The 11759-nt window shown below is 38.8% G+C and overlaps 1 protein-coding gene across 1 annotated transcript; it reads left to right on the top strand.

Annotated features, from left to right (window-relative positions):
- The first annotated feature begins 158 nt into the window (after positions 1-158).
- On the top strand, positions 159-10263 carry sel1l (SEL1L adaptor subunit of SYVN1 ubiquitin ligase). The gene is made up of 21 exons (XM_079887844.1): positions 159-762; positions 982-1028; positions 1153-1324; positions 1676-1843; positions 2122-2227; positions 3159-3321; positions 3531-3584; positions 3672-3731; positions 4056-4137; positions 4443-4597; positions 5558-5614; positions 5723-5791; positions 5914-5991; positions 6079-6141; positions 6225-6312; positions 7132-7280; positions 7367-7532; positions 8315-8389; positions 8876-9048; positions 9563-9691; positions 9775-10263. The coding sequence occupies exons 1-21, from the start codon at positions 690-692 to the stop codon at positions 9979-9981; spliced, it is 2334 nt and encodes a 777-aa protein (XP_079743970.1). The 5' UTR covers positions 159-689; the 3' UTR covers positions 9982-10263.
- Positions 10264-11759: the final 1496 nt, after the last annotated feature.

Genomic DNA, 11759 nt, shown 5'->3' with positions numbered 1-11759 from the left:
TGTTCACAGGCGTTCCCACATCCTGCAAACTGTCGTGTACGCTTCTGCTCCATTCGCTTATCTCAGCAGCCGGAATAGTCTTGTGTGTGCACCGCTGATTGGTCAACTGACTCTTGAAGCGCAACGATTGGCTGTCATCTATGGTCTCGTATTCTGATAGGTGAAACCGCCGCGGATTAGGAAATAGGTGGTCGGTCAGTGAACAGAAATATGATGAAACACGAGAGACCCTAAAGACGGCTGAACTATCTTGTGTTGTTGAATTTGATAGACATTGCAGTTGCCTTGGAAACATTATTCCGGAAATCGTCCTGGAAATAATATTAAAGGTCCGCAAGCGCCACAGCAATAGTCTCTGAAAGGTGCTGTGTGTTTAGCTCTGCTAGCTGTGTGTTGATAGGCTGTCACTGAGTTAGTTACATTGAGCTGCTAGCTGCAAATGCTTTGGTTATTGTGTTAATGTTACATATATGCGAATGGATTGTTTTGCTGTAATCCATTTGGGCTTTTGGGAGAAGTTTTGGCTTGCTGGTCAAGTTCTATAGCTAGTGGGTTATGCAGTCAGGTGCAGTTCACTGACACATTTATATAGCTAGATGGCTAGTTAGGATAACAGATAGCTGATGTGCTGATTTAGTTATTTAAGTCAGATTTTTAGTCGTTCACTGCGTTTTGCACACTCTGGCAACATGAATCCCATTAAGAAGTCTTGTCTGGTCCTTATTGTGGCATTAGCTGTGACTTTGGATGTGACAGCTGGTGGTGAGTCAAATTCTTAAAGTATTCAATGTTCAGTAAAGTATTAATTATTCCACTTCTTAAAGTATTCAATGCTTAGTCTATTAGAAACAAGTACATGTTTATTTAGACGTTAACTAAAGTGTAAAGCTATTTAACAGTTCGAATGTATTAACATGTATTGTATGTAAAGTCTAGCCCTGTATAAACCGTAAACTTGGCTGTTTGGTGCATTCATTGCAGAAGTAATACCAGATGAGGAAGGAGATGCGCAGGTCGGTGCGCCTCAGGTAATACAGCATTAAGACATAAGATATATATACACACACACACACACACACGTGCTTGTGTAAACAATGCTATTTTCTTAGTGATCTTTGCATCTCATTGCATCAATGGTTTTGTCAAAATCAGAGCACAGATGATAAGGATGGCTCCAGAATTTTCTCGGAACATGCGTATGTCCCTAAAGATGCCCAGCCTGACAGCAGCACAACAGACACTGGTGTGGAAAGCGAGATTGAGGGGATTGAAAAGGAAGATCTTCCAAGTCAGCCCCCTCCACCAGAGGAACGTCGTAAAGAAGGTGAGTCGGCGCCAGATGGGGTCTGCAGGTGCTTCCTGATTAATATATAGCATTCAAGTCTCAGTTGTTAGATTGTTCTGTGCATTTAGCAGCATTTTATCCATCTCTCTCTACTATGCAGCCATTATTTTACTCCCACCATGAAGGTTTTGATGCTAGTATTTGTGTCACATGTTGCTTAAGTTTAAGTTTCACTGCACAAAATCCTTCTTTTCTGTTCATCGCCAGCTTGCAGTGTCTGTTGAGAAAAGAAACTTGCTCACCCATGCATTCACCTGTGTGTGGTTTGTTTCCTGTGAAAGTGTCTGGTTATTGTGTTATTTTCTCATTGGCGTTTATCTTGTGACGTAGTTCCGGTGGTGAATGGTGGAACGGCCTCTGGAGAGCCCTGCGTCTTTCCTTTTCTTTTCCAAGGGAAAGAGTTCTTGGAGTGCACTACTGAAGGCAGAGGAGACGGGAGGCTGTGGTGTGCCACAACGTACGACTACAGCTCTGATAAGAGATGGGGCTTCTGCGAAAGTGAGTGAGCTACTATTGGTTGCATACTTTAGAGTGCTTTATATTGTAAAAATGAATCATATTGTTACTCTAGTCTACATGAAATATGAAACTACTTTAGTTGAAAGCGAAAGAGTTCTCTGCACATTCTTTGCTTTTTACTACTCATACTCTTTTGCATAATTAGCTTGGATATGAGAAAGTCAATGCTAAAAATACCGGTCTTTATAAATCAGTCATGATTTTTAGCACTTGCGGTTGTTATACCAATTGTGTGTGATGTCTATGTGTCCTCACAGCGGAGGAGCAGGCAGAGCACAGGAGGTTGGTGGAAGAGGCTGAAGAACTGTACCAGGCCACACTTAGGGTGATCAATGGCACCAACCGGAGGAGCCAGAAGAAAGAGTGAGTGCTGTGCCATGTATATTTCTTATTGCTTGCAGTGCTCATGCAAAAGTTTTCCTGTTGTTTTTAGGTCTTCAAGCTACACTTTCTGAAAAGATTTACAAGATTATACCTTATCTACCCTTAAAGGGTGAATATTTGTACATTCATGCACAATTTTTTTTCTGACAGTGTAGGATAGTTTTGGTTTCTCTGTTGGTGTAAAAGTAACAAATGTATTTTAATTACACTACTGTTCAAACGTTTAGGGTCAGTAAGATATTTATTTATTTATTTTTATGATTAAATTTTTTTTTTTTAATTCTTTATCCAGCAAGGCTGCATTAAATCGATCAGAAGTGACAGTAAAGACAATAATGTTAACAAAAGTTTTCTTTTTGAAATAAATGCTGTTCTTATGAACTTTCTATTCATCAAAGAATCCTGAAAAAAACTTCTTGGGGTCCCCTTGAAACATTTCCGTGCTATTTGCAGCATGTTTCTTTATTTGGTTGCATTGTGAGTATTTGCAGCACACGTGTTGTTAAACTGATGAAGATGTTTTCTTAATTTGCTGGTATTTTTTCTATTTGCATGTGTTTTCTTCAGTTGCAGCGTGTTGAGCTCTCTCGGCCACCGTAGTTTTCATTGTTGATAATAATAACAAATGTTTCTTGAAGCACCATATTAGAATGATTTCTAATAGATCATGTGACACGGAAGACTGGAGTAATGGCTGTTGAAAATTCAGCTTTGACATCATTGGATTAAATACAAAATAAATAAAAATAAAATATTATTTTAAAAATGTAATATTTCACAATATACTGTTTGTACTATATTTTTCATCAAGTAAATGTAGTTACTGTGACGTCTTTTGAAAACGCTAAAAAAAATGTTTACCGACCCCAGACTTTTGAACACTATAATTCTATTCATTTCTGTATAACAGGTTGTATGAAAAACTCCTGAAAGTTGCAGAGATGGGTCATGCTAAGGCTATGGAGAAGGTGGCATATGCCATGCTTTTGGGAGACTACTTACCCCAGGACGTTCCTCAGGCGAAGGAGATCTTTGAGAAACTGGCGCTGGAGGGCTCCCCTAAAGCTCAGACTGTAATAGCAACTGTTTATTTACTAAATGTCATCTTTTATGTCAATTCTGATGCTTTTTTTTTTGTCCTGTGACTCATTTCAAGCTGTTTGTTAGGAATAGCAGCTGTGTGCTTGGTTATTTTATCAATGTTGTGCTATTGCATCTGCATCAGGAAAACTTTATTCCTTTTTTTTTAAATTGAAGTCCCATCCAATTTGTGTTCTCACAGGCACTCGGTTTCCTATATGCTGCAGGATTAGGAGTGAACTCTAGTCAAGCAAAGGTATCCCCTAATGACATTTATCAAGCACAGTATGCTTACTTTAAATGTGCATGTTTATTGAAAATGCTGTATTTAACCTAATTGCAGGCATTGGTGTACTACACCTTTGGAGCTTTGGGTGGAAACCTAGTTGCTCATATGATTCTGGTAAGAAGAATGATTTTCTGTACTAGACTTTAAACAAGGAAGGATCTTGTTCCAGCCAGGATACAAGACTTGGATTACTTGCTTATCTTATGTATCAAGTCTTATTTGACTTCACTTGCATCAAGCTGAGTGTCTAGACAAGCCTTCGGAACTACTGAAATTCTGACCGACACATTGGCTCAGTTACATGAAGCAAAGTTGAAACCTCAGACCTTGTGGCATTTATCCATGACTACTTTCTCAATGCATTGGTATCGCATAGGCTTGTGTTTGCCCTGCAGTTCATGGCTGTGCTGTCTGATAATTGTCATGCTTTCTTTTCAGGGCTACAGATATTGGGGAGGTGTTGGGGTTCCTCAGAGCTGTGAATCTGCTCTCACTCACTACAGACTTGTGGCCAATCATGGTAAATGTTGTTACATCTCTGTGCTTCCTCAGATGCAATCCTCACACATCTAAATGCATCTAATTTCAGCACAACATCATTTATAAGATCCCTGGTGGCCACTTGATGATATCTTGTTACTTGCTCTTATCTTGGTCTCTGACTTTTTTGTTCAGTCTGTTAAAAAAACCTAGAAATGCTGTAATATGTAACACATTTTTGGGTTCAATTTACTCATGCTGTGCTGATAGATTTTGGTTATAACGCCCACCATTAATCACTGGTACCACTTAGTTGTCCTCACTGTGTGTGTCTGTCTGTGTTAGTGGCCAGCGATGTGTCCCTGACAGGGGGCAGTGCAGTACAGCGGATCAGACTCTTGGATGAAGTGGAAAATCCGGGTTCTAGCAGTGGAATGCTAGAGGAGGATTTAATCCAGTACTACCAGTTCTTGGCTGAGAAAGGAGATGTGCAGGCACAGGTATAGTAAAACCATGTTGTTTTGTCTGTGGCATTATTGAAATCGAGAATAGATTGTCACTTATTATAGCAATACTTTTATTTTTTGAAATCCAGACCTAAATCTGAAAGATTAATTGTCTGGCATCCACTAATGAAAATCGGCCAGCTCGAGGGGCGGCACCAAGCATGCATTTGAAAATCTCACTGCACGCAATTGGATAACACTACGACCAATCACAACAAGCCCCACTGGCGGAGCTAACTGGTAGATTAGACTCTTGCCGTGTCCGGTCGGCAAAACAGCAAAAACGCCCTTCTTGCAAAGGAACGATTCGAGCGCCGTCTTCTTTTCCTCTTTTAGATAAAAAGCCAAGTCTAACTCGTTCATTGTAGCGGCCAAAGCCGTTTCAAACAACTGGTGTTCATCCATATCCATCTTGCAATGTCACAGTGCTGTCGTCATCTGTTTAGCTCGCCTCTGGCCCGCCTATATCAGATAACCCGATGTGATTGGTGCAGCTTGGATACAAGGGCATATTTAATGAGCATCATTACTCGACACCAGAGTAACTCGCTGAGCAAAACTTGTGCTCTCGCGAGAACTCTGGATTTCCAGGGTAGTGTTTATTATAAATGTGTTATCCATGCACATCATTATTATTATTATTTTTTAATTCATGTCCCCTCATAAACTTTAATCAAAATAACTTCCTCTTCTCTGATGATGTGTTTACTGGAGTTAGGACGGGACAGCAATAGCAAACCACAACAATCCAATCAATTCCCATCAATGACAAAATCACATCCAGCAGTCCTAATTATTTTTTTTTCTTCTCTCATTCGAGAAGCCATTTCTCTCGATATACGTCACAATAGGGAAAAATTACAATCACAACTTCTGTTTCATGTCAACTTCAGCTGTATTTTGATCTACCTGTATTTTTGATGATTACTGTCACATTTGCGTTTTTTTGTCTAGGTGGGTCTGGGCCAGTTACATTTACATGGAGGACGAGGTGTAGAACAGAATCATCAGGTAATTTCTGTTCAGGCGTATTTTGTATTCAGGCTCTGTAATTTTAATAATTTAATTAAATGATATGAAATAATGATTTTATACTTTCTTTTTGTCATTAATTTTCAGCGAGCATATGAGTACTTTAACCAGGCAGCAAATGCAGGGAATACACATGCAATGGCATTCCTTGGAAAGGTTCCAATGTTTTTTTTTTTATTTATATTTTTATTGGACTGTAAATTGTTGTCCTGTGTTGCTTAATCTTTCAACCTCTTTGTGTCCATCTTTTTTTCCTCATTCTTATTCTATTGTCTCAGATGTACTCTGAAGGCAGCGAGTACGTGCCTCAGAACAATGAGACGGCCCTGCAATATTTCAAAAAGGCTGCAGACTTGGTGTGAATTTTTTTTCCTGTCAAAATTCATAAACTGTTATTTTCAAATGTTCTCCTCTAATCCTTTATTTTTGTTTTCATCTTTTAGGGTAATCCAGTTGGCCAGAGTGGGCTTGGTATGGCTTATCTGTATGGAAGAGGCGTTCCTGTGGTGAGTTTCCTGGATGAGCTGAACTAAACACTGTATGATCATTAAATGACCTTTTCAGTTATTGTTTCTTCTCGTTCCTGCAGAACTATGACCTGGCACTGAAGTATTTTCAGAAAGCTGCAGAGCAGGGCTGGGTGGATGGACAGCTACAGCTGGGAACCATGTACTACAGTAAGTGTGTGCTGGAGAGGGAGATTATGTGCAAATTATGTGATTGTGTTTTTTTTTCCTCACTTCTGTTTTTTTTTTTTACCTTTTCTGCTTTCACTGCAAGAGGAAAAATAAGCAGTCATTTATTATAAACGGGAACAAATTTACTGAGCCAGTAAAGGCCATGAAATATATACCTACAGGGTTCCAATAATTTCGAACATTTAAACACATCATTCATGAATGTTACATTTTATATGTAAATATTGTGATCCATTTAATAATGTCTTGATCTACAAAAATAAGTTTACTGCTCATATTTTCAGAGCAAGTATTAAAAGTGTGCATATTCCTAGCAATTACTCAGCAGATGCCTCAGAATATAGAACAGGGAAGTATCTTTTAGAAAATGTCTTCAAGAGGGTTCTCAGAATTGTGGAATGTTGTTGTTGTTGTTATTATTATTATTATTATTATTATTATTATTATTATTATTATTATTATTATATCAAATACATTTCATCAGACATTCCAAATTTCAGAGAATATAACAACTATTACTGTCATTAATTATTTAATGGAAAAAAAAATGTCCGTATCTTTCTAGCTCACTTGTTTCATTACTTCAGTTGCGATTTATCTTATTTTTGTCTTAAATCAGCAGACTCTTTTGGCTTGGTTGCCTAGGTGATTGTTGCCATGCCAAACTCCCACCTGCATTCTGCTTTGACATGATCTTGACAAACATTGAGGACTGAGGAGTGTCTTAGTCATTTCAGCTAGTGGGTGTTTGAGAGTATGAAAAGTGCCTTTATGACTCTCTCATTCTTCATATTTTAGATGGCATCGGGGTAAAGCGTGATTATAAGCAGGCACTTAAATTCTTTAACCTGGCATCTCAAGCGGGTCACATCCTGGCCTTCTATAATCTAGCCCAGATGCATGCCACGGGGACTGGGGTCATGCGCTCCTGCCACACTGCAGTGGAGGTGAGGCATTATTATTTCATGATGCATAGCCATGTTTCAAAAAGCTTTTCTGATAGTGTTTAATGTATGTGTATTTGTGAGATCAGCTCTTCAAGAATGTGTGTGAGCGTGGCCGCTGGTCTGAGAGACTCATGGCGGCATATGGAAGCTTTAAGGAGGGAGATCCAGACTCTGCTCTAGTACAGTATCTACTGCTGGCCGAACAAGGCTACGAGGTTGCTCAGAGCAATGTGGCCTTCATCCTCGATCAAAGTGAGTATGGGCTCTACCACCAGAGGGCGTCAAACCCCCAACACCTACATGCATGTTAATGCAGTCTGAGAATAGTCTGAGAAAGCAAACCTGGATCTTTCTGACCCTTTAAATCTGTCCTTATAGTTTTCACCTCAGCCAGCATCTGCCTTGTAATTGGGATTTTGTTTTTAAACCTTATCTTTATTGCAAAAAAAGTCTCCAAAAAACCCCCCAAATTACATAAGCAGTAACTGCTGCCCGTAATTGGAATTTTGTAATAAAGAACAGGATGAAAATGATTAAAATCTTAATTTTTATTAGGCCTGGAAAAGTCATGGATATATGCCTTGTATTTTATAGAAAATATCTGTTTTTAAAAGGGAATGTTGTTATTATTATTATTATTATTATTTTATAAAATATTATGTTATAAAAACTAACATATAGCTGATTAAGTAAAATTATTTAAATATATTAATTCAAAAATGCAATGAAAAATTGGCCTGGAAATCTTTATATGATGATTTTTTTTTTTTTAATAAAACATCATTATTAGTAATCAAGAATGACTGGAAAATTAAAAATGTATGCAAATTCATGTCAAAATATGTGGGAATGCACAAAGAAGGTCACAGAATCTTCCGTGATGGTAAAGCAGTCTGCGCAGAGCCTGAGAGACCACTTAAAGATCCGTCAGCCTTTCCTTTCATGTTTACTGTCTCTTGGCAAATGAAAACCCAGCTAAATTAAGCTACTTCACATTTGTGAAGGTAAATCTGTGTATGTGTCTTTTTTTTCAGAGGGCTCACAGATCTTCAATGAGAATGAAACGTACCCACGGGCTTTGCTCCACTGGACCAGAGCAGCTGCTCAAGGTTAGACTGTTCTCTTCAACCCTTACACTCACTCTAACAAAATGCCAAAGTGCTTTGATGGCCTTACAACCATTATAGTGAGACAAATATAACTGCTTGCTACAAGGCTCCCTCTGATACTTGATCCTGATTGGTCATTCGTGGCATTATGTGTGGTCAGATATTTCTGTATAATTAATGCTAAACTGTATTTGACCATTGTAGCTACTAGCATCCAGTCTTCTACACTGTCATCGTTTTGCATATCTCGTATTACTCTGCAAAAAATTATTTCAGTGTTTCATGCCAATTTGTTTACTTATTTGCTACACATCCACGTAACAAGCTGGATCATGTATAGTCAGACGGTCATTATCGCTAAATAAACCCCTTCAGGCTGAAACAGGATTCCTCTGCTTCTGTTTTTATAATTTCATTTTAATTTTCATGAGGCTATTGAACATCCAGGACATTTGTAACATTAGCTGTTTTATCTTTTGTTTACAGGATACACAGTGGCCAGAATCAAGCTGGGTGACTATCATTTCTATGGCTATGGCACTGATGTGGACTATGAGACCGCAGTCATTCATTATCGTCTGGCCTCTGAGCAACAGCATAGTGCACAGGCCATGTTCAATCTGGGATATATGCATGAGAAGGGCCTCGGTATCAAACAGGTGAAATCTCCTTGTATATTTACATATAGCACGTACACACTACTGTTGAAAAGTTTGGGGTTGGTAAGAATTTATGTTTTTGAAAGAAGTCTCTTGTGCTCACCAAGGCTGACTTTTTATCTGATTAAAATACAGTAAGAACCATAATGTTGTGAAATAATATTACTGTTTAAAATATTAACATATTTCAAAATGTACTTTATTCTTGTGATGGCAAAGCTGAATTTTCAGCAGTCTTCAGTCGCTTGATTTGATGCGCATGAAACATTTCTTATTATTATCAATGTTGAAAACAGTTGTGCTATTTAATCATTTTGTGGAAACCATGATACATTTTCCCCCAGAACTTGATGAAGAGTTAAAAGAAGAGCATTATTTGAAATAGAAATCATTTGTAATATTATAAATGTCTTTGCTTTCACTTTTTGATGCATCCTTGTTGAATAGAAGTATTCATTTCTCTCTAAAGACCCCAAACATTTGAACTGTAGTGTTTTCGGTTGTTCCTCCACAGGACATTCATCTGGCTAAACGTTTCTATGACATGGCTGCAGAGGCCAGTCCCGATGCCCAAGTTCCTGTGTTCCTGGCCCTGTGCAAGCTGGGCCTCATTTATGCACTACAGTACCTGCAGGATCTCAATGTAAGTCGCATCTTTCAGTGAGGATCCACCTTAAATCTGACATTGTCTCAAGTCAAGGAATAACTTGCATCTTTTATCTTCAGCTGAAGGAGCTTCTATCTCAGGTGGATCTTGACCAGTTACTGGGTCCAGAGTGGGATCTCTACCTCATGACTGTCATTGCTCTGCTCTTGGGCACAGTGATCGCATATCGGCAGAGACAGCACCAAGCCGTACCCAGAGCCCCTGCAGCGCCCCCTAGACCTCCAGGCCAGCCGGAGCAGCCTGTCGAAGAGCCTGAGGAACAATGAGAGAGCAGGGATCAGGGTGGAGGTGACCGAACGGGACTAGGGGGAACGGGAGACTGAATTGAGGCCCATTAGCGTCTCTTTCCCCGGGACAGCCGCTGATACCTGCACCCTGCTGTGGTCTTTAATCCTGTAAACCCCAAAAGAGCTTTCAGGACTCTTGTTGCCCTGTCCAGCCCCTCTCTAGTCTTTTTTACTGTGGCTTGGGGAAAAACTAGATGAACTTCTACGATATCTTAAACGTGCGCCTCAGGGTTTTGCCAGGTGAAATAATATTTGTGCAAATCAACGCTCACTATGTGGGGGGAAAAAGATCACATTGCTGAAGGAACTACGGTAGTTGTTTCTGAATTTTGCTTGCCACTGTGCTAAAAGTCAAGGATCATACCTATTTTGTGCAACCCATTCAGATTTTTTTGTTCTTGTTAGTTTGGTGCAAATTCGGATTCGGACACCATGCCTCATTGGGATGCAGAGTGCGAGATGGGCTGCGCTCTGAATTCTATTTGTAAAAAGTTCATACACTAAGCATGTGTTCCTTTTAAGTGGCTTGCTAGCAGATTTTTTTTTTTTTTTCAGAAATTATTATATACAAATTATTTATAATGTCAGTATTTGGACAAAAGTTGTTTTCACCAACGCATAGGTGTAGATTTCACTCGATTAAAACATGAGCAGTTACAGATGAATAAACTACATGGTAAGAAATTTAAGGTTATCAGTCTGCCAAAAGGCTTTTTATTGCCATAAACGCTCACCCTGCCAAACATTGAATCATTGAGACGGCCCTTGACCTCATTTGTGTGTCTGTAGCATATTTATGGTAAAGATTCAAGGCTGGTGTCCATTATGTTTCAGATTGTTCAACCTTTCATTTAACCTTTCCAAAAGTTTCCAAAATAAGAGAGAAATTCCACTGCATACATGCAAAACATTTGAATTGTTAAATGGGTTGCTGTTTGCTATTATGCTCAGTTTTGGTATTACAAGACACCTTTTTCCTTTTTTATTTTCAGATCAAGACATTGAATGCTCTCAAAGCTATTTTTGATGATTATCATATACGGTCTTTTGCTCTGTAACATCAGCTTCCTGAAGCGGGTTAATTTGCTTCAGAAATGCGGCTTTGTGTGCTGAATCATAGTTTTAGGTTCTTTTTTCAGAGGAAAATATTTTTTCAATTGTGAGCATGTCTAGAATATTTGATCGTTTGGCGATGGAATGTGTCTGTCGTTTCAGGAAATATAGCAATACCACAAAGTTTGGTGTAAAAAAAAAAAAAAGAAGAAAAGAAATCTGTAATGTAAGCCTACATATGTGAATAGGATGTAAAGGACTGTTTTTCATGCGAAGATGCACCAGAGCATTAGTCTGTTTTTGTGGAGTTCACGTAATTCAGCAATGGTTTGAAACTATAAAAACCATATAACAGATTCTTCTATGTAAATCAAGCCGCTCATAATACACAGATGACAACGGATGAGTCTAAAAAAAAAAAAAGCAAATAATAACATTTTCAACTGGCAATGTTTCTAAATAACTAATAAAAATCAATGGGTTCACAGCGAATGTCATTTCCTTTCTTAAAATAATTAGACCAACAAACGCTATTCAGTCCAAACAAACATCCAGTGCGCACATCATCAACCGCCACCTTATTTATTTCTCTCTGAAAGGATTCCTGGTCCTGATCTGCATTGCGCTGCGGATCCGTTTCTCCCAGGCCCCAGTGCTACATGGTTTCCAGTAAAGCTCTCTGAAGTTGTGAATGGTCACCAGTC

Source organism: Squalius cephalus (assembly GCF_949319135.1).
Source record: "Squalius cephalus genome assembly, chromosome: 12".
NCBI classification, from domain to species: domain Eukaryota; kingdom Metazoa; phylum Chordata; class Actinopteri; order Cypriniformes; family Leuciscidae; genus Squalius; species Squalius cephalus.
Note: the sequence above shows the minus strand (reverse complement) of the source record. Positions and strands in the feature narration are given on the sequence as shown.

Coding starts and splice junctions, on each gene's coding strand:
- sel1l (XM_079887844.1), top strand. CDS start 690: ATGAATCCCATTAAGAAGTCTTGTCTGGTCCTTATTGTGGCATTAGCT. Junction 3,585..3,671: donor TGAACTCTAGTCAAGCAAAG/GTATCCCCTAAT, acceptor ACCTAATTGCAG/GCATTGGTGTACTACACCTT. Junction 4,138..4,442: donor CAGACTTGTGGCCAATCATG/GTAAATGTTGTT, acceptor TGTCTGTGTTAG/TGGCCAGCGATGTGTCCCTG.